The sequence below is a fragment of the Bos indicus x Bos taurus genome, chromosome 15 (genome assembly GCF_003369695.1).
Source record: "Bos indicus x Bos taurus breed Angus x Brahman F1 hybrid chromosome 15, Bos_hybrid_MaternalHap_v2.0, whole genome shotgun sequence".
Classification (NCBI taxonomy): Eukaryota; Metazoa; Chordata; class Mammalia; order Artiodactyla; family Bovidae; genus Bos; species Bos indicus x Bos taurus.
This window is the reverse complement of record NC_040090.1, coordinates 29503851-29530738: the sequence shown is the minus strand read 5'-3', so window position 1 is coordinate 29530738 and position 26888 is coordinate 29503851. Positions and strand designations below refer to the sequence as shown.

The window sequence follows — 26888 nt, the reverse complement described above, 5'->3', positions numbered from 1 at the left end:
ACTCCCTAATTCACACCCTTAACCCTGTGTGATAACAACTCGGAATTGAGAAGGTGATTCCACCCACCCTCTCTCTCCACTCTGGACAAAAGCAGGCTGGAAAGCTCCTCTACTCTGCAGGGGAGTGTCACCCTACAAATCCCTGTCAACCTTGAGCCCCTCCAGGCACATCACCTTCCTGACTTTGCTGCCAGGGCCGGGTTGAGGGAAGGATGGGGCAGGGGATGAAGTGGTCAGGGGAACCAACTATGCAACCAGGAAGGGATGCTCCCCTGACCCCTCTATTCACTGACGAGCAGTTTACATCTTTAAGTCTCACTGAGCTCACCTAGAAAACAGCGCTAACTCTACTCACCTTCTAGAACCACTTCCAGGAGGTAATGTAGGTAAAAAGGCTTGGTTAAACTGTGAGGCTTGTGCCTGCCAGAATCATGACTTCCCCTCAACAGGGACATGGAGGTTTCATAAAGCTATTGAAACAATGTGGCTTTTTTGTTTGACTTTGGTTTTGTTTTTTGCTTTTTTTTTTTTTTTTTTTTTGCTTCCAAAGAGGACAGCTTCTTCAGTTCACTTGGGAAAGTGAGCTATCAGAATGGAAGCTGGTGGAAGACTGAGACCGCCATCCGGAATATGGATGGAAGAATGTGGACCTTAACCTTCCTTCCACCAGGTGACAAGCAATCATGGACAGGGAATGTGTCTGGTTCCTCTCTGGGACCTCAGTCTCCCTCACAAGGCTGGGCTCAAGCCTGGGTTCAAGAACTCCTTACTGAATTAGATTGAATCAACTTGAATTAATTTCACTTCTCCTAACGGACTAAGGTTTCTTGGGATGAGCAATATTAGCTTCCTGGGACAGGAGGAAGCAAAACCACTGGGTTTGGGGCACATGAATTTGTGGAAAATGCACGTGGATCCAGCTGGTTCCAAGAAGTCTGTCTACAGAAGCAGAGCTCCTCAGGACTTCTTAGTAACACTCAGCCAGCAGTTAGTTCTCATTCACCTAGAAGGGTTTGAAAGCCACAAAGCCTAAGTTTATCCAAAACATCCTGTAAAACAGACTGATTGGGGGCCAGTCCCCAGATCACTGAAGCCCATGTTGCTGTCTGCAAAGGTCCTTGTCACTTGGGTGGGATGGAAGAGCAGGGCAAGTTTTGAAAGGAGAAACCGCACCTTCCCAGCCCCTCCGGAGACAGTCCTAGTCCCCGCACATGCCTGAGCCTGGCAATCAAAAACCTGAGTGCTAAGAGTCCTTCCTACCCAGGGCCCGTGGCTCTGAACGGTCAGGACAATGGTCTCTGGGCCCTTCAGGAAGGTGGGTTGATTAGGTTGAAGGGAGGGGCTTTACCTGGATGCAAGATCTCCCAACAGGCTGGGTGGGTCAGAGGAGGCGGAAGAAGTGGTCAGGAGAGAGTTCAGAGAGGAAGAAAACAGAAAGCACGTTCATTCACCACACTTAGGGGTAGGTTAGACCCAGGGACACACTCCTCCCACCCCAGGTGTAACCGCTCATCAGGGATATACGGAAGTGGTATGAGCCCTGCCAGGGGGACTGAAACCAGGCCCGGTTCAGCCAAACTCCCTGCGAGGGCAGCCCCAGGATCCTCTTCTATAAAGGAGACACACAAGTTCAGCCCTGTGCTGCCAGCACTGGGGAAGCTGGGGCTATCCAATGGCAGAAGGAAGTACTTCAGGATGCCCTGAGGATGCCTCAAGAAGGAGCCTGAGGCACAAGACCCACAGGGTCTTGCAAGGGTCAGAGGACACAGGATTTGAGATCTGTGATTCTGAGATGTCCTATAATACATGGCCAGTATTATACACCACCACCACAGGAGGCATTATTCTAAAAATAAAGGAGACTTGATGTCTAATGCTATTAGCTTTCCAATCTTTTCAAAGAAATTTATGAATTAAAAAAAAATCCCTCTGACAAATTAGAAATCCTAATTCTAGATTTATAACAACCTGTTGGCTTAGTATATCGGGAAAAGTGTGAGTTCTTTCTGGGCTTCCACCCGACTCTGCTCTGGATCAGGGAATATGTTTGGTTTACTGTCGTTACCCCAGCACCCAGCCTGTGACCTGAGATTAGAGAAGGAGATTTCGGGAAATGTGTGGGGAACTGTTTTGGCTTCTGTTTCCCCATCTGTAAAGTGGGACAGTCAGAGCACCCTCAATCCAGCTCTGGGATTCTGAGCTCCTTGAGCCACTTCCCCAGCAGATCAGCCTGGGCATAAGTGGGGGTATGGTGGGTGCTGTGCCCTGAGATGTGATGAGGGGCGCAGCACCCCTTGGAAACCCCACAGCACAGACTCTTAGGAAGTTCCCGCCACCTCCCATGTGCCCAGACCAGGGACAGGGAAGAGGAGGAGGAGGTAAAAGAAAAGGAAGAAGAAAAGAGGGAGGGGAGAAAGAGGGGAGGAAAAGAGAGGGGCTGAAAGCCTCTGAAACAGGAGAGGGAAAAGGGTGGAGGAGAAGGAAGAGGAACAAGACAAGATCCAGCAAGTAGGCAGAATGGGGCACTGGGTGTGGCCGTCAGGGACCTTCCTGCCCACCCTCTGGGGGCTGGGCTGGGCTGGGCTGGAGCACTCACCCGCCACGAGACACCACCAGCTTCACTTTCACTTTGTAGGAAACAATGATGCCCAGGATCTCCCGGTTGGCTCCTTCCCTCAACCTGCAAGGCGACACAGGGAAGCCAGTTCATGGGTCTTGTGAGACACGGCAGGACGGGCTGCGCCAGGGCAGCACCGTAGGTCCCCTCCTGACCACTCAGCCACCAGGTGCAGGCGGAGCCCGGTGTGTGAGAAAGACGAGGTCTTTCCTTGGGGAGCAAGAGCTCAGAGCACTGGGCCCCATGTCTGACTGTGCTGCCCTGGGAACCAGCTCCTTCCCACCCAGAGCCCAAGTCCCAGCAAGGAGGTAAGGGGTGGGCTCTTCCTGCTGGGTGGCTTCCCTTTCTCTTGCTGCTGGCAGAGAGGAGGGGGCAGTGGGCAGGGGAAGGGAGGTGCTGCAGAGGTGGGTCAGGCCCCAGGAAGGGCCAGACCTCAGCAGGTAGGGCAAGAGAGGTCCTCATACCCCCCGGTTTCCATTAGAGCAGGGTAGCCTCAGAGAGGCAGTGGTGACCTTGGGGTAAGATCCCTGGGATCCCTTCCTTCCAAGACACCTCCATATGTGGTTGAGCCCAGCTCACCACCCTCATCTCTCTGGACTCTCAGACCCCGTCCTCATTCATCCTCTCCTCCCAGGACCCTTCCAGAAGCCCCTCCCACCCTTCCTTCCTTCTTTCCATCCTTCCTTCCAGCCTTGCTCTGCCTCAGGGATGCACTCTATCCAGCTGAAGACACAACCAGGTCAGGAGCTGCTGCGTCCTGCACAAAGCCTCTCCATGTCACCCTCCCCTGGGCAAGGCACTGACTAAGGGAGCCTGGTGGAGTGGTCCATCGTGTTCTCTGGGCACCCCTGGAGAGGGGTGGGATCAGGTGACAGCTTCCCTGGCAGTTCAAGCTCATGAGGACGGGCCCTTGACAATGGTTGGGGAGAGGGTAGCCTGAGCCTGTGCTGGCCCTGCTGGGACCAAGGTGGGTGTGGTCCATCTGGGGGAGGATGGTAAAGAGTCTGCCTCCAATGCAGAAGACCCAGCTTCGATCCCTGGGTGGGAAAGATCCCCTGGAGGAGGGCACGACAACCCATTCCAGTGTTCTTGCCTGGAGAATCCCACAGACAGAGGAGCCTGGCAGGCTGCAGTCCATGGGGTCACAAAGAGTCAGACACGACTGAGCGACTAACACACAGTGGGGAGCCTGGGACCAGGGAGGGTGGGTCCTCACAGGGTGCTGGAGGCCAGGTTCGTGTCCTCGTGTTTGAGCTTCCCGTCCAGGGCGAGGCCCCGCTTCTCTCGATTGTTGGCCAGGAAGGGGGTCAGCGTGTAGACCTTGCAGAACGTAGAGCTGGGTGCCACTGTGTCACTGGAAAGAAGGGAGACTAGTGTGGAGATGCCCCCAGAGCCAACCCCAGCCTCACCCCCAGCCCACCTAGGACACAGAGCCCTGCTCTAGCCTCCCTCTCCTGTGAAGGGCCCACCTTTAGGCCCAGCTCTGCAAGGAGACCACTGCCACCCAAAAGGGTGCTCCACATGCAAACAGCAGTGACTCTGGGGTGACCCAACAACTTCATTCGTGGTTTCTAGGCAGCTTCAAGTTTTAAAAAATTCATTGTACTGTTTGCCCTGTGCTGTATGACTAGGATAATGTTTTTTAGTGGAGAGAGTGTGGCCTGTTTTTCCCCTAACGTATTACTGTGAAAAAATTTCAAACATATAGGAAAACTGAAAGAATTGTGCAATGATCACTCACCTCCTAAGTTCTACAATGAAGACCTTACTTGCTGTATCTCATCTCTATCCATCGTGTGTAAGGTGTTTGGATTGTTCAGTTTTTACCTACTTTTGCTCCACCCCCTAACCCCTTTTCAACAATAAGAGAGCTGCGGTGCAGCAAGCCTTGGAGCCCCAGCTCTGCCAGTGGCCAGCCCTGTGAGGTTGAGCAGTCACATCTCTCTGCCCCCACTTCCTTCTCTGCACACTGGGGGCAGCGGCAACCCCAATGCAGAAGGCTCCAGGCAGTCTAGGTTTCCATAGCCCCGCTCCTCGCAGATTCACTAGCTCTTATTTTGTCATTCTAGTTTTGGTGGGTCTTTTCCCTGACTGGAGCATGCATTTCCTTGTAGCTAAACCAAGCGGCTGGGTGGTTTTTCAAAAAGCTATTCAGGGCCATCTATGCTGAGCAGCAAGTCTGAGGCCAGACCCTCTGCCAGGTGGAGCAGAGCTACTGGGCCTATAACTGGACCCAGGGCTTCTCCTTTCCCCAGCTGATTCCACCCATCCAAGGCTGGGCTTGTGCTCACTTACTCAGCCTCTTCCATGGCCACAGGGCACTTGTACTGGGCTGTGTTGAACAGACAGATGTCTGCATACTGGCGCACTGCAGAGAAAGAGGGAAACGAGGTGGGTGAGTCCAGGGCTCCCAGGCTCTCTGAGTTGGGATGTTCAGCCCCAGGTAACAGCCCGAGGCCACCAGGAGTTTCTGCAGGAGATGGACCCCATCCTCCACCCAAAGGGCAGCCTGAACAGGCCCACTTCCTTCCATTACCAAAAATCTCCCCCTCAAGGACAGCTCTGTCAAGGGAACTTAGAAGAAGGGCTTCAACAGTAAACTCATTACTTGGCCAGTAAGCAGCCTGTTACCAGCCTCAAAAGCCTTATCCTTCGGCTTAGAGCAGGCCTGAGTCTTCCCTTCAGGCTAGTAGTTATTTACAGGGCTGTTAACAAAGGGAGAGCCTTCGGCTGCCCCCAACCCCTGGGAGGAGTCCCCTTGCCCATCCCCTGGACTGGCCCTCTGCCTGGGTACCCGAGATCTTGATCTTCTTCACCGTCTTGTTGGTGTTGTTGGTGACATGGACGTTGACACTGATGGGTTCTCCGTGGTAGTAGATCTGGGAGGTGGAAGAAGTAGCCAGGGAGGGGGGTAAGATTCCAAAGCTTTAGATGAAGGGGAGGGAAATGAGGCCCCACACACATCTCCTGGGGTTCCCCAGGTCTTGGCCACTCTGACATTGGCCCCAAGCTCATCAGTCACTTCCCACTGATGCTAAGCCACCAGGCATGTTAGACTTAAGTTCCTCTGTGGACCTTGAAAGATAATTGAATTAGAAGGTAATAATCCTAGGCTCTGGGCTTCCCTGGTGGCTCAGATGGTAAAGAATCCATCTGCAATGCAGGAGACCTGGGTTGGGAAGATCCCCTGAAAGAGGGCATGGAAACCCACTCCAGTATTCTTGCTTGGAGGATCCCCATGGACAGAGGAGCCTGGTGGGCTACAGTCCATGGGGTCGCAAAGAGTTGGACATGACTGAGTGACTAAGCACAATACAATCCTGGGCTCTAGTCCTGGGTTGGTCACCAAAAGTAATGATAAGAGTAATACTAACAATAATAAAGATGAGAGCGGTAAGGCCTTGGACAGGTTATCTAAGCCTTGGTTTCCCCCACTGTCCATTGGAGGGGCTGGAGTAAGTGATACATCAAGTCCCTGCCAGCTCAGGCTGCCTGGAATTTAGACCTGGGAGGATCTGGAAGAAGCAGGAGAGAGGTGGGGAGGGGCTGACCCACTCTGTGAGGGAACTGGCTCTGAAATCTCACTGAAGAGCCTCGATTTATATCTTGGCCTAAGCACTTGCCTTCACTGTGCCCCTGAGAGGGAGAGGGGGTGCTCACATTTCAAAGGGGGATGGGGATGCAGGGGGACGGCCAGGACCCAGGATTCTTCAGAAGGCACACTGACTTCTGAAGTCAACCGCATCCTTCAGGCTCATGCCCATCCCGTCACCCCTTCAGTCCCCAGAGGCTTCTCCAAATCTCCCAAGGAGGTCTCAGCTTCCCTGAGCCCTGTGGTCCTTGGGTGGGAGCTTCTCCCCAGAGGCTGTGAGAGAGCTGGGATCTAAGGCTCCAGCCCTGGGAGGGCAGCCCCACCCATGCCAAGCCCCAACCTCCTACCTCCTTGTCCAGGGAGGCCTCCAGATGCAAGGGCTTGTCTGACATGAGGAACTGCCTGGTGGTCTCGGCCGTGGGCTGGGGGCCAGGCCTCTCTGGGGCATACTGAACCTTCCGGATGACCAGGCGCACAGAATTCCTAGGGGACATGGGCAGAGCAAATGATGACCAGAGTCCCTTGCCTCTATCCCCTTCCCTTGTGACCCTCACATCCTTCTCTTGCTCAAGAGACTGCCATGGTTCCCATCTCCTTGGACTCCAGTCCAAACTGCAAAGGTTGGCATAGGGCCCTGTTACCATCTGGTCCCACTCCAACCTCCTCCATCCTGGGAGTCCCCAGCCTCCTCTAGGTCCTCACTGTCATGCTTGATGGTCCCTCTAGTCCTATTTCTGAAGCTTTGCGTACCCTAGGTCCCAACCTGTAATGCTCTCTTCCAGCTTCTGCCTTCATTTGCTTCCTTCTGCAAGGCTCAGCCAAACACCTGTTCTTCCAGGAAACTTCCTAGATCCACCCACTCTGCTCTTTTCCTGGTCTGAACTCCCACCAGTCAGAGGCCAAGCCACCCCACGACAGTACTGTATGTGGATCCATGTTTTGGTAGCCAGCAGGAGGCTTCCCTGGTGGCTCAGTTGGTACAGAATCCACCTGCAATGCAGGAGACCTGGGTTTGATTCCTGGGTCAGGAAGATCCCCTGGAGAAGGATCTTGCCTGGAAGATTCCATGTATTCTTGCCTGGAAGATTCCAGTATTCTTGCTTGGAAAATTCCATGGACAGAGGAGCCTGGCAGGCTACAGTCTATGGGGTCACAAAGACTCGGACATGACTTAGCAACTACACCACCACCACCAGGATGCTGAGAAAGAGACCATGTTCCACCTTCTGCATCCCTTATGTCGCTAATGGTATGAGCCCTTTAAGGCAGGGGTTCCCAGCCTCCGGTATCTAATGCCTGATGATCAAAGGAGGAGCTTATGTAATAGTAATGGGAAAATAGTGCACAATAAATGCAACGCACTTGAATCATCCTCAAACCATCCCCCACCCACTCACCGACCTTGGTCCACGGAAAAACTGTCTTCCTGTTCAGAAACCTGTTCGGCCAGAAACCAGTTCCTGGCTCCAAAAAGGGTGGGGACTCCTGCTTTAAGGACAGAAGTTTTTGTCTAAATTGTTCACTGCTGTATTCTCAGTATCTAAGACAGTGCTGGCTGCGATATAACAAATACCTACTGCTACTGCTGCTAAGTCGCTTCAGTCGTGTCCGACTCTGTGCGACCCCATGGACTGCAGCCCACCAGGCTCCGCCGTCCCTGGGATTCTCCAGGCAAGAACACTGGAGTGGGGTTGCCATTTCCTTCTCCAATGCATGAAAGTGGAAAGTGAAAGTGAAGTCTCTCAGTTGTGTCTGACTCTTAGCGACCCCATGGACTGCAGCCTACCAGGCTCCTCCATCCATGGGATTTTCCGGGCAACAGTACTGGAGTGGGGTGCCATTGCCTTCTCCCAAATACCTACTAAATAGCTATTAAATAAAAATATACACAGGGGACAAGGGCCCCAGGAAGATACGAAGGTGTGGAGAGGCGATGGAATTCAGTGACGGGGGTGCAGATTCCGTTAGCGGGAGAGAGGCCAGTACAGAGAATAAAGACTCAGCAAGAGGATGGACACTCAGAGACAAGGTGGGGCTCAATGAACATGATGGGCGCAGGGAGGAAACAGGGCCAACAAGGTTTGGTGAGGGGATGGGGACGCAGTCAGGTGGAGTCCCAGCATTCCCACTTCTCAAATAAGCCACCTCCATTTCCTACAGCTGGATAACCAAGGTTGAAGTCCTTGCTCTTGGACTTCCCTGGTAGTCCAGTAGTTAAGACTTTGCCTTCCAATGCAGGAGGTGTAGGTTTGATGCCTAGCCGGGGAGCTAAGATCCTACATGTCTCACGGCCAAAAAACCAAAACATAAAACACAGGCAATATTGTAACAATTCAATAAAGTCTTTAGAGATGATCTACATAAAAAAGAAATCATTTTTTTATAAGCCCTAATTCTCCCCATATGAATTATATGACTTTGAGTAAATTAACCTCTATGCCTCAGTCTCCTCATCTGTAAAATGGCGATGATAGCAGGACCGACTTCTTAGGGTTGTTGTGAGGATTAAATTAGTTTGTACATGTCCATCACTTTGAACTGTGTCTGGTACCTAATAAGCTGGTAAGTGTGAGTTGCTCTATCATTATTAGTAAATTCTGGTGTGGACTTAAAATGTCAAATTGGTAATAGGTTGAGAGTGCTGGCTCTCAATGTTGCCTCCCCTTCCTTGCTCTAGGTAGGCTACTTACCAAAACCTACACCGCCCTTCCTTTCTCCTGGTCGCAAATCTTAAGAAGAAACGGGGAACAGAGAAGCAAGGGACAAAGGTCTCATCTCCCTACATGCTGTAAGTTGCCCAACTGGAGTTGGAGATATGCAATGCATCATATGACCACCAGGTGGCAAACTCAGCCCACTCCCTAAGAGGATGCTGCGTCCTCTGGAAGCCTGCAGCAGGACGCAGAGTTGGGGACCCTGGCCAGCCTTGCCAGGAGGCAAAGCAAAGCCCGACCCCAGGAGGGGCAGGTATGAGAGCAGGGTTGGGCAGCTCACCCCATAAATCAGGGCCAGCTAGTTCTGGCTGCTGGCCTGGGCTGTCTGTCTGCCCAGGGCTGTCTCTCTCCAGGAAAATGCTTCCCCTCTCTGAGACATGGCAGACCTCCTCTGTCTGCCTTGGGTGGGTTCACTTTCTCCACTTCCCTTCCCTGTTCAGAAGCCTCTACTGACACCCCCTACCCCACCCCCACAACCTCCTGCTGATGACCTCCCAGGAGAACTGGGAAATGGGGGTCCAAGCTGGCCGGGAAACATCTTGCTCACTGTTTAAAACAATCTGAATTTCAGATTTTTTTCCAAAACAAAATTAAAGGACATGCAGTCTGGAGAGGAAGAGATTAGAGGCAGGGCGATAAGGGAAGTGGGTACAGTGATGCAAAGGAAAAAGTGCTGAGGCCTGAGTCAGGGTAATAGAGCCACCTCCCCCAGGAAGCCCTCCCCACCTGCCAGCCTTCCCCAGTGCCCTTGGAGTTTCCAAGGCTGGAATGCAAGGCCCCTCCTCTCCCACTTCCAGGCATTGTTACTTCTGTCTTCCTCCGACTGAACCGTGCCTGTCCTGTCTCCCTCCCTCTGCCAGCAGGCAGCCCGCACCCAGGCGGGTAGAAGCTGCGCCCTCCTCACCGCTTGTGGATCTTCTCCTCCAGGTTCTCCGCACAGAAGGCTTTCACTTCGTAGTCCACACCGCAGGCCTGCAGGGAAGGGTCACTGACCTCAATGGAGAGGGCCAGCTCCGTTGAGCACGGCCTACCCACCCTCTCATTTAATGAGGCCGCTGGATGCGAATATCAGTTCCCCAGGCCTGACCCCCTCGTCTGACTGGGAGCCCTGCACTCAGCCTGTGCGGAGCTGCCTCCCTCATCTGACCCTCCCACAGAGCTGCTCCGTGACCAGCTCCGCTCCAGAGTCCTGGCTGTCTGGGGGGCACGGTCCCCAACAAGGCAGTTGCCCAGAAATAACAACAAGCCTTTCAGCAGTCCTATTTAGGACCACCCACACCCCCACCCCCACCCCAACCACACAGACCCTGCACTGGGCACCCCTTCAACATCTCGCCCTACCCTCTGGACCAAATGATGAGGTACATCCCATCACATCCATTTCACAGATGAGGAAACAGGCTCCAAGCTCTGAGGCCTGGAACACTTGTGGGGTCACCTACGTCCAAGCCTCAGTTTCCCCATCTGTGAGACAGTGATGACTCCACCTCCACACAGGGTTTGTGAGGCCGGACAGTTTGCCAGAGAACATTCTTCAGCCAACACCAAGGCCAGCGAGAGTGACTTGGGAGAGGCTCTGGGCACATAACTGAGTGTAGGGGGTGAGGGTGATGCCATATGTGCCGCCCTGTCTGAAAAGACTGCTTATCTGAGGTGGGATCAGCCTAGCTTACACACAAGGAGGCTTCTACAGGGAGAATTCCAGCACCCTCCAGACAGAGAGCTGGGGACCTGAGGACACAGTGTCCTGAACCCAGAGGGATGCTCCCTGAGGGGTGACCCACCTTCCCTGTATCTTCAGGTCCCGGCTGCAAAGTCACAGAGCATGGGAGGTTCGGAGGGATCTGTTAAGAGGACAGAGAGACCTGTCATATTCACCACTGACCTCTCCAGGTCTCCCATCCCCACACACATTCATCAGACCAGTGCCCCTAAGGACTGACCACATCCCTTCCATCAGACTAGGCAATTCACAGGACAGACCATGTTTACGTCATCAGAACATGCTAAGCTATGCTTCATGTTACACTAGAGGCCCCTGCAATAAAGCCAAGGATTTCAGGGCATCACAGCCCCCACAGAACAAGAGCTGAAAAGGTCTTTCTATGATGTGCACTGCGGTAGGTAGAATAATGGCCCCTGAAGATGTTCACATTCTAATCTCCAAAACCTGTGATAATGTTACCTACAAGGGCAAAAGGGTCTTACAGTGTAATTCGGTGAAGCATCCTGAGACGGGGAGATCACCCTGGATTAGCCAGGTCGACCCACCATAATCACAGCGTCTTTAACAGTGAAAGCAGGGAGCAGAAAAGTCAGCATCACAGTGATGGGATTCGAGAAAGATTGGACCGGCCATTGCTGGCTTTGAAGATGGAAAAGGGCTGGGCCAGGGGCCAAAGAATGTGAGCAGTTTCTAGCAGCAGGAAAAGGCAAGGAAGCAGTTTCTCTCCCAGAGCTCCAGAGAGAATGCAGCCCTGCTGACACTTGATTTTAGCCCATGAGAGCTGTTCTTGACTTCCGACCTTCAGAACTGTAAAATAACACATTTGTATTCTAATTGGCAGGTTTAATTATTACTAGGTTTGCAATGGTTAGTTACAGCAGCCATAATACGTCTATAACAGAGAGGATGGCTCCTTATCCTCTCTCCTTCTCTGACTCTCACAGTCAGGGGATTTCACTGAATCACAGAATCAGAGTCTGAGAAACTGAAAATACAGAATCCTGGAGTGGAAAGGCAGCTGAGCAGGGAAATCCAGTACTTGCCATTCTTGTTTGGGAGTTGGGTTGAAGCAGGGTTAGTGGGCAGCCAGTATGAAGGAGGAGACAGCCTTGCAGTGACCCGGGGGCCAGAAAGGACTCCTTCTTTCTCTGCAGCACCCCCTCGACCCCTCCTTCTCCCACGATGACCTGGACTTGGGAGGGTCCGGGTAGTAGTGCAGGGGTAAGGGTGACACCTCTGGCAGTGGCCAGAGAAGAGACACTTACCAGGCAGCGTAAGTGCCAGTGCCCTGGCCCCAGTGTACACTGGGGAAATTGCGTGGCCTGGAGCTGCTGCCCCAGCTGCCCCTGTGTGCCTGCCCAGAGGGCTTGCTAGAAGTGATGCTTCTGGAATGGGGCCCCGGGGGCTGGCCCTGACCTCAAAGGTGAAAGGGTAGGCATGCTCGCCCAGCTTCTTGATGAGGCGCTCCTGCAGCCGCGTCAGGGGCTTCTTGTCCTCAGGGGCCGGCGGGAAAGACTGCACGTTGGCCACAAACAGGTCCTTGCGAAAGGTCAGGCCCAGGACATCCAGGTCCTCCCGGCCGTAGCGGAAGGCGCAGGTCAGCGTCACATAGACTGTGGGAGCAAGGGGGTGCTGAGGAGGGGCCAGGAAGGGTAGCAAACATGCCCCCCACCCAGAGTGCCAGCTGCAGCCCAGGAACCGGCTCCCCTGCCAGTCTCTAGGAGGCACACGTCTGTCCCAGAGCTCCTGCAGGGAGGGCGGTGCTGCCCTTGGGACAAGGGTGTCAGGTGCCTGGCCCGGGGAGGAGGCGAGGGCTGACCGCTGGATGGTCCACCCGCACTGCAGTCCAGGGCATGTGCAGAGGGCCCGACAGGGTCGATGGGGGCCAGGAAGAAGCAGATTGGGAAGATTAGAGGGTGGGGAAACCAGTGCTAGGTGGTGTCTGGAAAGCCCAGTGTCTTGTTCCACCCAACCCCCACCTCCCGTCTTCCTGCTGGCCTTAGACAATCCCTTGACTGCGTCAGGAATAAGTCTTCTCTTCTGTACAGTAAGACCCTAACTCCTGCTCCGTTTGCATCCTCCATCCTTGCAACAGTCACGATGGGTTGATGTAAAGGGCTCAGACATGAAAAGGGTCTCCCAAAGTGGGTACAGGGGGGGCTGCCCCAGGGGGCTGGAGCACCTGCTCTGATGCTGATTGGAGCCGTCACAGGAAGAACCAGTGGGGAGGGGCAGGGATGGGCTTGTTGCCTCTCTTATTTCCAGTGTTCTGCCAGAGAGTCAGAAAGGCCCCAGCCTGGAGGTCAGGCTGGGGGCAGGGGCCACAGCTCACCTCTCCTCTCCTTGAGATACTCCGGATCCACAAGAACCACTCCATCTGGAGGAAGGACAGGGAATGAGCAGACATGACCTCAAACTTCTGAGCCCCAAAAAGTGAAGTGAAGTCGCTCAGTCATGTCTGACTCTTTGTGACCCCATGAACTGTAGCCCTCCAGGTTCCTCCATCCATGGGATTCTCCAGGCAAGAATACTGGAGTGCGTTGCCATTTCCTTCTCCGGGGTATCTTCTCGAACCAGGGACTGAACCCAGGTCTCCCGTACTATAGGCAGATGCTTTGCCATCTGAGCCACCAGGGAAGTCTGAGCCCCAAACACCATGTTAAATTCAAACCCAACCATTTGTCCGATCACAAGCATCATGAGGGCTTCCCTGGGGGCACAGTGGCGAAGAATCCGCCTGCCAATGCAGGAGCACAGGTTAGATCCCTAATCCGGGAAGATCCCAAATGCTGCAGAGCTACTAAGCCTGTGTGCCACAGCTACTGAGCCCTCACACTGGACATACTAAAGCCCAAGCGCCCCAGAGCCCGTGCTCTGCAACAAGAAAACCACCACAATGAGAAGTCCGAGCATCGCAACTGGAGAGTGGCCCAAGCTCCCTGCAGCTAAAGAAAAGGCCAAATAGCAACGAAGACCCAGCACAGCCAAAAATAAATAAAATTGTTATAAACAAAACAAAAGCATCATGAGAGAAATGGGAAGGCCAGCAGCCAGTGAATGTTACCACCATGCCCCCTCCACCCATTGACCCAGGCTGGCCTGCCAAACCCAGCTCACGACTATAGGCAGGTTATTTAACTTCTCTTTCTTCATCTGTTAGAATAATAAGATGGGTTCAAAACCCCAGTATCAGGTATACTGTGGAATTCAGAAGTTTTGAATTATAGAAAGGCCATGTGGTCCCTCTTCCATATCTTCTCTAATGCCTTCTGCCAGCTCTGGGGCAGCATCCCTTGTCGAGCCCATTAAAACCTCTACAGGGAAACTATTTTCACCAAGAGGTTAAGTAAGGCATCAGTCACCTCCCATCAGTTCAGGCCAGGCTGCCACTAAATGATTTCTGTGTCAAACTCATGAACAATTTGGTGCTCTCAGGGCTTCTGGATTTGGGATTTGCAGACCTGTAGTACCCACCTAATAGGGCTCCTGTGAGGACTAAATGAATTAACACATTTAAAGTATTACCCGGTGCCTGGCACATGTGACCGTGGAGAATGTCCCAAGGCCTGGCCTTGGGAATACAGAGTCCAGTTGAAGACAAAGGATGCTCTCTCTGCTCAATGATGTAAGGGAAGAAGTTTTTCTCACTGCGGGTCATTTGATCAACTTGGTATGATGCCCCAGGACTTGCTGGGATCTACAGGGTCTAGCACAGGGCCTAGCATGAAGTAGGTGCTCTGTGAACACTGGCTGAATGGTTCTCAGGGTGCCTATATGTGCAAGGGGAGCCAGATCCCTCCTGCCCTTCTCCCCAGATCCCATGATGCCCAGCGCCCGTGACCCCGTTGCTATTCTTAAAGGCTAATAGGTGTGAACAGCCCTGGCCTCAGACAGCCCATAGGAAACTCTGCCTTGGCCACAGGTGAGCAGGCCACAGGTGAACACGGGGATGTTTGCTCCCTGCCTCCAAGTTCATAGGGGAGATGGAAATGGCAGAGACGCTGGTGAGCTTCAGAGAACACCCGACAGGCTGGGAGGAAAAGTAGGGCTATCTGGCTCCAGGCCAGGAAGGGAAGGGCTGCGCAGAGCCGGACTCTGCAGCCCACAGCCTGCATAGCGACCCCAGGGACCTGCCAGGCCTCCCGCCCCAAGGCCACAAAGACCTTCCTCCCAGCGAGCTGACACCTGGCTCTCTGCTCCATCTGCTCCCACCTGGGCTCTGGAACCACACCTCTGTCCTGCCTTCTTGGCCCCAGGACAGCTCCCAGGCCACTTTCTCTGTGAATGTTTCCCCCAAGCAACACATCCCACTTTCTTCATCTGGACTTAGCCTCCTGCAGTTTCCAGGGTCCAACCTCCCAACCTGTCACCTTCTTTGGTCTCACCTGGGTTTGTTCATGTCCCTCTTCAATCATTTAACCTCTCTGGGTCTCACTGTCCACATCTGTAAATTAGGGTTAATCCCGGGCCTCCCTCCCTCAAACAAATTGTAGGAAGAGACAACGAGATTGAGGTTCTTTAAAGAGAGCTACAGTTCTTAGAATCCTAACTGGAGGTGATTTTTCCCCCCAAAAGGATATCTGGCAATGTCTAAAAACATTTCTGATTGCCATACTGGGATGGGGGGACTCCCAGTGTCTAATGGGTAGAGGCCAGGAATGCTGCCAAGCATCCTTCAACACGTGGGATGGCCCTGCCAGCAAACGATCCAATCCAAAACCTCAAGAGTGCTGAGGTTGAGAGAAGCCCTGAAGTGGAAAAAGTCCTTGGAAGGTGCCTGCAGCCACAGCCCAGCCTCCTGGTAAGAACCCCATGTCAGTGAAGACAGCCTCCATTTCACAAGCCCCTAGGCTTTCTTTCAGAGAAGGTAATGGCACCCCACTCCAGTACTCTTGCCTGGAAAATCCCATGGATGGAGGAGCCCGGTAGGCTGAAGTCCATGGGGTCGCTAAGAGTCGGACACGACTGAGCGAGTTCAGTTTCACTTTTCATTTTCATGTGTTGGAGAAGGAAATGGCAACCCACTCCAGTGTTCTTGCCTGGAGAATCCCAGGGATGGGGGAGCCTGGTGAGATGCCGTCTATGGGGTCGCACAGAGTCAGACATGGACTGAAGCGACTTAGCAGCAGCAGCAGGCTTTCTTTCCACCTCCCCACCCTTTGCCACCAGAAGGGAGCAGAACAAAGCATCTGTGGAGCCGGACTGCCCAGGTTTGAATCCAGGCTCCGCAATCTACTAGCTCTGTGACCTGGAGGAAGTCACTTAACCTCTCCGTGCTTGGGATGGTAATAATAGTAGTTCCCCCAGTGTTGGGTACACAGTTAAGCCTCATGCTAAGTGGCAGCTGCTGTCATCAACTTCCTCATTGTCCTTATCATCAGGATTCTTGCCCCACTTCTTACATCTGTCCTTCCCACAGCGTCCTCTCACAGGCCCCTCAGCTGAAGAGGAAAGCAGCTGCTTGGTTAGCCTTTGCTGACTAGAGCCAAAAGCCACACACATCCTATTCTTGGCACCAGGCTCCTCTGGAGACCTGCAGGCTATTCCTGGGCCACTTCAACCTGCCCTTCTCTGGGAGGGGTCAGGCCAGCCCTGCCTCCCCCGCCGCCCCCCCCCCCGCGCCGCCCCGGCCTCCAGGGACTCACCCACGGGCTCCACGAGGTCAATGTGGTCCACAAAGTCCCGCTTTCCCAGATAGACGGTGAGCTGGGGAAGAGAGGCACAGAAGGCGTTAGCAGCTGTGGGTCCCCCGCCCCGGAGGAGACCTGGAAGCTGCCAAAACTCCCTGGACCCAACCCTAACCCTCATCATCGAAATCCTAACTGGGCGTGGACCTGATCTCCAGTCCTAATACTAGGAATAACAAGGCCTTGTATAAATTTTAAAGCACCTGTTTATCCCAAACCCTGCAAAGAAGTTCTTGTTCCCATTTTGCAGATGAGGACACTGAGGCCTGCAGGGACCTTCACACCAAGCACCGCTGACGGTGGAGTGGCAGCAGCAAAGGTGCTTGCTGAGTGGGAGGGCTGGGCGCATCTCTGAGAGGAGGGAGGACCCCGAGCAGGGCCAGTGGCACCGAGAGGTGAGGGGGCTCTGAACACTGAACTCTGAGCCCTTCATAGCACCCCGCCTGTGTGCAGTCTGCAGGGATCCACTCAAACAAGGACTTGTTCTCCAAGGCTGTGGGCCTGTGCCCTGCTGGTTGCCAACCTTCAGGGGAGAACCCCAGAGCTAGAATCCAGAGTGTCATTCCAGATGTTCTCTACTCCTCCACAATCCCTAAATGCTGACGATTGACCCTCCATCAGATTTCTCTGTCTTCACAGCCACACTGGACAGGATTATGCACCAGCTCCTTGATTATCTACTGCCTGGAGCCTCCCACACCTGGGACCTTTCTCCCCACCTTAGCCAGACTGGTCATCCTAAAATGCAAATCTAACCATAGAAGTCTGGTCTGAAAACACTCTGATGGTTCCTCAGCGTCCAGAAGCAAGATGACAAACGAATTTCATTCCAAATGTCAACTCTGATTGATTGGTAGGGGCTGCCTGGGGCCCTGGGTTGAAAAGAACCCAAGATGGAGTATCACCTCAACAGGAAAGTGTGGCCAGTGATTAGTGATGTCTGCTGTGGGTGTAGAAGGGGGATGTGGGCACACACAATGATGTCATCTGCCAGCCCAGGCCAGGAGTCCAAGCTTCTAAGCCCAACTCCAAGACTCCAGGACCCAGCTCTGCCACACCCCCACCTCAGCTCCTGCTCCCTCTGCTCCCCGCTTGGCACCCAGATGCCCTGTGATTTATGTTCATGCCTCGAATGCTCTTTTTCTTCCCTACCTTGCCCGGGAGTGCATCTCTCCTCAGGGAAACCATCCCTGACCACCCAGGCTGCATCTGCAGCCCCCATGCACTCCTCTACAACACACTTGCACTTTATATTGATCAGTTTTTCTATGTCTGCCTTCCCCATCTGGCTGTGAGGGGCACTAGCTGTGCCTTATTTTTATCTCAGTACACCCTACTCCAGCCCCAACAGGCTCAGCCTAGACCTGACATGGAATGATGTCAGCCATACCTATTTGCTGACCTGCGAGGAAAGTAGGATCTGGCCTGGGGCTGTGTTAAGAAAGAGAGTGAGGTGGGAGCTGCCCCAGATAACAGGACTCAATATAGGCTCCAGGGGCCGCTCACGCCAGAGGACTTGGCTCCCCTGAGGCCCTTGGCACTGGCTCTAATTATTGCACTCACAAGGCAAGGCAGCCTCTCTGGGATAGGCTGTGTCTCCCCATACCAGGGCAGGAGCGCCCTAAAGTCCAGGGGAGTTATACTGCCCCCCTGAGACAGTTTGCTGAGAGGCTCCCTGTCACTGTAGTCGAGGGAGGACAGGGCTGTGTCTCCCCCTCAGACAGGATGTGCCAGTCTTTCACGGCAGTAAAGATGCCCAAGAGAGGAGGAGAGTTTGGGGACAGAGAGGAGCGGGGGTGGGGCTGCCACAGACTCACCTTTCCATTGGGGCTCGCCTTCTTGAACACCCTGGGGAGAGAAAGAGTGGGAAGGTCAGGTTAGCATATTTCGCCCTGGGGGAAGGTGCCTGCAGGGCATTTCTCGGCAGGACCAGAACACGGGGCCTGGAGTGACTTGCAGGCTCCATACAAGCGCTGAGAGCCGGAACAGTGCCCAGCACCATCGGGTTTCCCCATCTCCACCACTCTGAGACACCGTGCTTGTCTTCATAGCTCCCCTGGGCGCCCTCAACAGCCCCCCTGGTCTATTCCTCACCCAGCAGGTAGAAGGAGTCTTCCAAGGCAGGTCAGACCACCCCAGCTCACGTAGAGGCACAGCCTTGCGTGTCTGCCCGCCTCCTTTACCTCTCAGCACCACCTCTCCCACTCCCCTCCAGTCCCCTCCAGCCACAAGCCTGCTTGCCTTTCCTCCAACACCAAGGCACTCCTTGCCTCAGCAGTCAGTCCCTTTTCCCTGGGACGCTCTCCCCCCATAGATCCGCCTGCACCCGCTGGCCCAGCCCCGCACCTTATGTGATGAAGCTTCACCCTGCGCCTATCCAGCAGTCCCAGTGCTCTCACTGTACTTGCCCTTCTCCCAGCACTCAGCGCTCCCTAACCCACTGCTCAGCTGACTCTGAGGTTACATATACCCCTGTCTATTAGCTCCACGAGGGCAGGGATCTTTGTCTCTTGTCCTCTGTTGCGTCCCAAGCCCCTAGAATGGCACACCTGGTAGGTATTCGATACACCTGTGTTCATGAATGGCAGAAAGCCAGCAGCCAGTAAATATTAGTTGAGAATATGAATGAATGAATTAGGGAAGGAATCAACTGAAGCATGAGGCCAGGAAGGGAGCGGGTGTGCCTGGGATGGCACAGCAGAGCACAGGACTCGGAGTCAGGCAGAGGTGGTCCCCTGCAGCTCCTCCTGGTCTCTCCCTGAGCCTGGCCTGGGGGTCCTTCACCTGTCCCCCATCATCCAGCCCCAGAACGGCTCTGAGGAATGTTGAGCAGGGAGACAATAAAGGTAGAGACAGAGACCCAGAGACAGAGGGTATTAGAGGAGGGCAGGGAGGGAAGGAGGGAGAGGAAAGGGATGCTGGCCCTGGAGGTGTGACAGTAAAAGACGGAATGAGAGATCATAAAACAAACCAACAAGAGAAGGAGAGATAGTCACAGAGAGACAGAGCAGACACAGAGCGACAGAGCAGACACAGAGCGACAGAGCTGCCACTAAGAGGGGCAGGAGGTCTAGCAGGCCTCCAGGCCAAGGCGGGGTGAGGCCCACAGTGCAACAGCGACAGCAAGTCCTCCCAGAAGGAGAGTGAGGTTGTGGCTCTGTGCTGCCTCCATAGCACGCCCCCACCGCCCCCATCACTCCCACCCCTTACTTCCGGGGCCCAAGGGACCACTGATGGGCCTTAGCTTGGCTTGCAAATAGAAGCCTAGCATATCCCTCCCCCACCTCCCCTAGGAGTTCTGGGTTTTCTCCTCCTCATAAATATTTATCATTGTTTGGAGTGTGAAGATGCCACAGTCAGCTGAGGCATAATAATTACTAAAGTGAGAAAAAAAAATACAGATGACACGATTTGAACCAACAGCTCCCAAATTAAGGCTGGACCTGAAGAGGAGACCAGGGAAGTGACATACCACCGAATCCCTGCTGCTTCTAGAAGCCTCAGTCCATCCCTTGGGAGCCCTGGGTCAGAGGGAAAGGAGAGGCCACAAACGCCTGAGGCCACAAAGAACTGAGTCAGGAGAAGCCATCCCAGTGAGCCCTGAGAGGGACTAGGGGCACCCTGGTCACAAGAGACTGGGGGGCAGGGGGCAGCTAGGAGGAGTGATAGGGAAAGAGGGAAGGAAGGCGGGTAAGAAGAAAGTAAGAATTAACATTTAAAAGAAGAAGGAACTAGTATTAGTTGAGTGCCCAATTAATACTTCTCATTACAGCACTGTGAAATGAGCATTATAATTCTTATTTTATGGATAATAAACTTAAGGTTCAGAGAGATGTAGGAATTCTCCCAGAAGCACACAGCAAGCAGGGGCTAATAAGTCAGGATTCAGACCCAGTTCTGCCTGTCTGCCTTCTGACAGTATACAAGGAGATAGGTAATTTTATGTTCAACCCTGCTGCTTTCCTAAAGCAGATGTTTTTATCAGCATCAAGAATAACAGAAAAGAAGGGAATTGACAGGAGGAGGGGGAAGTAATGAAAGAGTGAGTAAGGGGCGAGGAGGAGAGTGAAGGTGACCTGGGGCAGGAAGCCCGGCCCGCCCAGCACTGGGGGACGTCCTACTGCTAACTCAGTCCCAGGCCACATCCTCTGGGAGCTGGATGCTGATGGTTTCCTCAGACAACAAAAGCAGCAGCTGCCCGTGCCCTCTAGGCTTGTACACCCTTGTCATGGTCATGTCTCTGAGTATTCTCCCCAGAACACTGCTGTGGATCCTTCCACAATCCCATTTCAGAGATGAAAAAACCGAGGCTCAAAGAGGTGAATGATGGCTGCTTGTCTCCAAAGCCTGTGTCCTTTCCACTCTGTCCCACAGCCAAACCGTCCCTGAAACAACTCCACTGGCTTCCTGACCCTCAACACTGTCAGAAAAAAAGGCCTGTGTAGGGGTGCTTCCAGTTCACCAGGACCCCCACCTGTGCAGCACCTCACAGATGGCTTCTGTCTGTCCACTTTGAAGAGCAAACACAAACATGCAAGACTCAAGTCAAAGGCAAACTTGCAGACTGTGGGATGCCTGGGTTTGGTTCATCCCCAAGTCCCATCTGTGCTCCGCAAGCCTGATCCTCAGAGCCAAAGCTGGGTCTCATACAAGAAATGCCAGCGGCGTTCTAGCTGAGTAAGACTCCCTGGAGACAAGGAATAGAAACCCACCAAGCAGAGCTCAAGAAAAGGAGACAGTAAAGAAGTAAGCAAAAATCTCACGGGAAGGATATGCAGGCAGGACGCACGGGGGCTGGAGCCAGGAACAGGGAAGCCATCAACCTCTCAGGCGGCGGCTCTCTCTCTCCACCTTTCCCCCTGGAGACGCATGTTCTCCTGCCTGCGCTGCTCTCCTTGCGGCTGCTCCATTGTCTCTGTGGACCAACTCTCTCTGCTTACTCAGGGCTTTTCTGCCCCTCCATTATTTTGGCTTCCATGTGGCTCTCACTCTGACCCTGTTTCTACTTTGCCTCTGCTCTGCTTCCCACTGTTAACTGGCTGAATGGCCCAATTCCAAATTCCCAGGAGAGGAATTTGATTGGTCAGTTTTGGTCACGTGTCCCATGCCTGGGCCAATCAGCTAGGTGAAGGGTGTGTCATGTGGCTCATCAGGCATGGTCAGAGCAATGTGTTTCAAAGCAGGGGTCACAATCCATTAGTTGACAATGAAATCAACTTATAGAATTGCCACTAGCACTTTTGCTGTTGTTGTTGTTGAATGGCAGGTGGCAAGTAGTAGATATTATTCTATTTACCAATATTCTATCCCCTCTAAGGCTGGGCATATGTGTGGACCAAATTTCTCCAGTCTTGTGAAGTTAGATATGCCCATACAGCTTGCTCTGGCCAACGAAATAGGAACAGAAATGCCATATGTCACTTCCAGGCAGAAGTATTTAAGGGCTGGTGCATGATGACCCCACGCTGTTTATATTCATTTTCTATGGAAGCTACAATAAATGATCACAAATTTAGTGGCTTACAACAGCATAAACTTAGTATCTTACAGTTTTAAGTTCAGAAGTTCACTAGGTTAAAATCATGGGGCTTCCCAGGTAGCTCAGGGGTTAAAAAAAAAAAATCTGCCTGCCAATGCAGGAAATGCAGGAGATGGTGATTTGATTCCTGGGTGGGGAAGATCCCCTGGAGGAGGAAATGGAAACCCCCTCCAGTATTCCTCCATGACTGAGCAACTGAGCATGCACGCACAGGTTAAAATCAAGGTGTTGGCAGGGCTGCGTTCCTTTCCAGAAGCTCTAGGAATAAATGTGTTTTCTTGCCCTTTCCACCCACATTCCATGTCTCAAGGCCTCTACCTCCATCTTCAAAGCCAGCAACACCAGGTTAGGTTCTTATCACATTGTATCACTCTGACCTCCTCTTCTGCCTCCCTCTTCCACATTTAGAGACCCACTGCATGAATACATGCAGCTCTCTACTTTAAGATCCACTGATTTTAGGAAACTCAGTTCCATCTGCACCTGTACATAATATGACATATTCAAAGTTTCCAAGGATTATGGTGTAAACATTGTTGGTGGGGGCCGGTGGGGGGTGGGGGGGCGGTTCTTCTGCCTATCATGTCCTCTTTCCTCTGTCATTGAAACCAGCAATGATCTGGATGGGAAGCCTTCAGAGACTCAATTCCAGGGCTCTCCTGCTAAATGACAGACAGGTAGCATGAGAGAAACCTCTTGAGCCACTAAGATTTGGGGGTTATTTGTAACTACAGCAGACCAGCTTCTCCTGACTAATTTTTTAAAAATTTAAGTATCATTTAGTAAAATTTCTATTTCAGGTGAACTGAGTTACAATGTAAAATGAATATCGTGGTGAAAATTTTTTAATGTTTAAAACCCACTGTTGCAGAGAGCATGCCTAAAACAAACATGCTGTATCAGTGTCTGTGCAGCCTGTTAGATGCTATTTTCTGATTCTGCTGCTTTTCTGTGAGCTACCAGCCCTCCCAAATATTCATTTGTGCCTGTAGGGAGAAGCCTGCATCATAAGGGACCCAGAACAAAGCACCTTCCTGGATAGATTACCCAACATTCAAGAGTTTGTCATTTTGTACAGTACAGCCAAACAATGGAATATTGCATAGCACTTAAATTATGCTTGCATCTTTCGTAACACAGGGAAATGCTTATGATAGAATAGTAAGCAGAAATCAGGAATCAAAACAGTATGTTTGGCATGAGCTCAAATTTATACTCAATAAATATCCAAAAGAAAGAAGACTGGAGGTTGTTAAGATGGCAACACTCCTCAAACTTATCTATGAATTCAATGCAACACCTATAAAAATTCCAGCTGGATTTTTTTGCATTAATTGACAGGCTGATCCTAAAATGTATATGGAAATATAATAGTGAAGACAAATCTTTTAAATATAATTTTTATTGTAATTATTTGCTTGAGTGTCTCTGTCTCACTTTGCCCTCTTTTTTCGTCTGTTTTGTTTTGGCGATACCTTGAGGTATTGTGGATCTTAGTTCCCTGACCAAGGATCCAACCCGTGTCCCCTGCAGTGGAAGAGCAGAATCCTAACTACTGAACCACCAGGGAAGTCCCAAGACAATCTTGGGAAAAAAAAAAAACAAAGTTGGAAGACTCAGACTTCCAAATTCAAAATTTACTGCAAAGATACAGTAACCAAGACTGTGTGATCTTGGCATAAAGACAGACATAGAAATCAATGGAACAAAATTGAGAGTCCAGAATTAAGCCCATATATTTACAGCCAATTGATTTTTAACATGGGAACAAAGAGAAGACAAGGAGATAAAATAGTCTTTTCAATAAATGATTCTTGGACAACTGGATATCCATATGCAAAAAAATAAACCCCTCAACCTCACACCAGTTCCGTCCCTGCTTGGGGAACTAAGATCTCACATGATGCAAGGCCCAGCAAAAGAAAGAAAGAGAGAAAAGGGAAAAACTATAAAACTCTTAGAAGAAAACATATGTATAAATCTACATGACCTTGGATAAGGCAATGGTTTCCTAGACATGACATCAAAAGCACAGGCAACTAAAAAAAGTAGATAAATTGAACTTTATCAAAATTAAAAATTTTGGAGTTTCAAAGCTCACTGTCAAGAAAGTAAAAAAACAATCCACAGAATGGAGCAAATATTTTCCAATCATGTATCTAGTAAGAGTCTAGTATCCAGGATATATAAAGATCGTATTATGATTCAACAACAAACAGGCAAATAACTTGATCAAAATCAAGCAATGAATTTGAATAGTCATTTCTTCAAAGAAGGTATACAAGTGGCCAGTAAGCACATAAAAAGATGATTAGTCACTGGGGAAATGCAAATTGAAGCCACAACAAGGGGATTCCCTGGTGGTCCAGTGGTTAGGATTCTGTGTTTCCACTGTCAAGGACCCCAGTTCGATCCCTGGTCAGGGAACTCAGATCCCACAAGCTATGAAGCGTGGCCAAACAAACAAACAAAAAAGCCACAGTGAGATATTTCACACCCAGTAGGAGACCTATAATAAAAAAAAAAGGACAATAAACCTGTGTTATCAAGGATGTGGAGAAACAGGAGCCCTCACACATTGCTGGTGGTGCAGTCACTGTGGCAAACAGTCTGGCAGTTCCTCTCAACAACACTGAGCTAACCTATGACCCAGCAATTCCATCCCTAGGTAGAGACCCAAGAGAACTGAAAATGATGTCCACACACACAAAAATGTTCATAGTGGCATTATGCATAACCATCATATGCCACCAACTGATGAATATGTTTTTTATCTGTGGCATATATATTCAATGGAATATTATTCAACCATAAAAAGGGATGAAGCACTGATTCATGCTACAACATGGATGAACCTTGAAAGGATCAACATTATATTTTAAGTGAAAGAAGCCAGACACAAAAAGCCATACATTATCTGATCCCATTTATTTGAAATGTCCAGAATGGGCAACTACACAGAGACAGAAAGCAGTTTGGTGGTTGCCAGAGGCTGGTGGGAGGTGGGATGGGAAGTGATTGCCAATGGGTAGGAATTTCTTTTTGGGGTGCTGAAAACTCTGGAATTAGTGGTGATGGTTATACAACCTTGTGAAAATACTAAAAACCCCTAAAACTGCAAATACTATGGTATGTAAGCTATATCTCAGTTTTAAAAACAAACTCAATAAATGAATATAAGGAAAGGAAATGTGCCCAAATGTTAACAGGGGTTAAAGAATACTCCATCTGTCCACCCACTCACTCCTTTATATCCCTTATTTTTCCATGTTGTACAATGAGCACCAATTACTTCATAAAGATACAAGGCTTCCCTAACAAGATACGCCTCATGTCTTAATGAAAAAATATTGTAAGTGAAGTAGAGAAAATACGGATCCTATCCATCCATCCATTCTGAATGGATGTTAGAATCTCTGATATTGCAACTTTACAATCCCGAGTCCATGTCTCTGTGATTCCTCGGACCCTTCCCCAGACCCGCTGTGTCGGCTGTTACAACTGTGCACCATGCCTTCTCCTCAGTGTTCTCCTTCTCTGACTTCCCCTAAGTCAGGATTAGATGTACCCTGACTCCCACACCCGGTGCGTCCCCATCACAGCATTTACACACTGTAAAATCTGTTTACTCGCCCTGCGCTTCCCTTACAAAACTTATATGAGAGTGGAGGCCTTATTTATGACACTGGATCCCTGGGGACACAGCATGATGCCTGGGCCAAGGAAGTGCTCAGTAAATAAATACAGGTGGAATGTTCTTGAATGAATGCCCTAAGAGAGAATTAGTCAAGAATGAGGATGAATGAAGTTTCAAAAGGTGGTGGTAAGGATCCTTTGCCCTGGGTGAGAGGACTCCATAGATTTCTCCTATCGATGCTTCTCTTTGGCTGTCAGGATCAATAGGCACTGGGTTTAGAAAATACTTCATAAGGGCAGGGTCTCAGCCAGCATCAGGGTGAGCCAGGAAGATAACTGATACATCCAAATGGGCCTCTGCTCAGCTCTGACCAATGACTCTTCCATTTATCATTCACTTATCCAGTAAACATTCACACACTCCTACCACTGCCAGGCTCTGCAGGCACTAAGATGAATAATTCATGGTCACTGCTGACAAAAAACTGTGGTATAGCCAAGTGAGACAAACCCATCAACCACAACGGCCACCATGCATTAAGCTTTCACTGTAAGCCAGGTGCTTTGCTAAGAACTTCAGCATATTAAGATATTATTCCATCTTAACATTCCCATTTTTCAAAGGAGAAACCTGAGATGCAGAAACCCTAAATAACTTCAAGTCTCAAAGCCAGTACCAGAAAACTCATACGGGAGAGAAACCCTATGAATGGGCCACCTATGGGAAATCACTTAGCCAAACATGTCTTACACAACATCAGAAAACTCATCCGAAGGAGATTATCCACGAATGCGGATTCACTGCCAGTGAATTGAGAGAGCACTGGCAACAATTCAAGCCTTTGTGAGCATCCGAAAATTCATGCTACGAATACAGTGAATGTGGGGAAAACTTCAGGTATTAATCTCCATCAACAACAGAAATCTCTTCCAGGAGAGAAACCAGGTGCCAGTCACTGCTCTAAGTGTGTCTTAAACATGAACTCACTTGTTTTTCCGACAACATTTAAGAAGGTATGATTATAGTTCCAATTTCTCAGATGAGGAAATTGAGACACAGAGAGTCTAAGTCATTTACCCAAGGTCACAGAGCTAGTAAGGGGCACAGCTAGATACTGAAACCCAGGCAGTCTCACTCCAGAGATGACACTTTTCACCACTCACAATACTACGCTATAGATGGGATTGTGTGGTTCTGTCTGGGGGACCAGGAAAGGCTTCAAGGAAGGCAGTATATCAATGAGGGGGATCTTCAAGAACACACACAGGTATGGAAGAGGTGACGGCACTGCTCGTGGAGGCCTGGGGAGGGCAACTGAATCCACTCAGTGTTTGGGAGATAGTGGGCAATCTGAAGTATGTCCCTAGTGCCTAGGA

At 51.1% G+C, this 26888-nt stretch overlaps 1 protein-coding gene across 6 annotated transcripts in view; it reads right to left on the bottom strand.

The window, feature by feature from the left end:
* ARRB1 (arrestin beta 1) overlaps positions 1 to 26888 on the bottom strand; it is a 78650-nt gene that overhangs the window by 9314 nt on the left and 42448 nt on the right. For 4 of the 6 annotated variants that reach the window (XM_027562883.1, XM_027562878.1, XM_027562879.1 and 1 more), the window contains exons 2-13: positions 18154 to 18184; positions 16295 to 16355; positions 12982 to 13026; positions 12066 to 12262; positions 10708 to 10767; positions 9828 to 9895; positions 6557 to 6692; positions 5412 to 5496; positions 4913 to 4985; positions 3834 to 3971; positions 2597 to 2680; positions 1349 to 1372 (exon numbers count right to left, since the gene is read on the bottom strand). In XM_027562883.1, coding sequence (XP_027418684.1) covers positions 1349 to 1372; positions 2597 to 2680; positions 3834 to 3971; positions 4913 to 4985; positions 5412 to 5496; positions 6557 to 6692; positions 9828 to 9895; positions 10708 to 10767; positions 12066 to 12262; positions 12982 to 13026; positions 16295 to 16355; positions 18154 to 18184 — 1002 coding nt within the window. Of the gene's footprint in view, positions 1 to 1348; positions 1373 to 2596; positions 2681 to 3833; positions 3972 to 4912; positions 4986 to 5411; positions 5497 to 6556; positions 6693 to 9827; positions 9896 to 10707; positions 10768 to 12065; positions 12263 to 12981; positions 13027 to 16294; positions 16356 to 18153; positions 18185 to 21099; positions 21368 to 26888 lie in introns of those variants that run through there. The other 2 variants (XM_027562880.1, XM_027562881.1) reach the window with 2 other exon arrangements.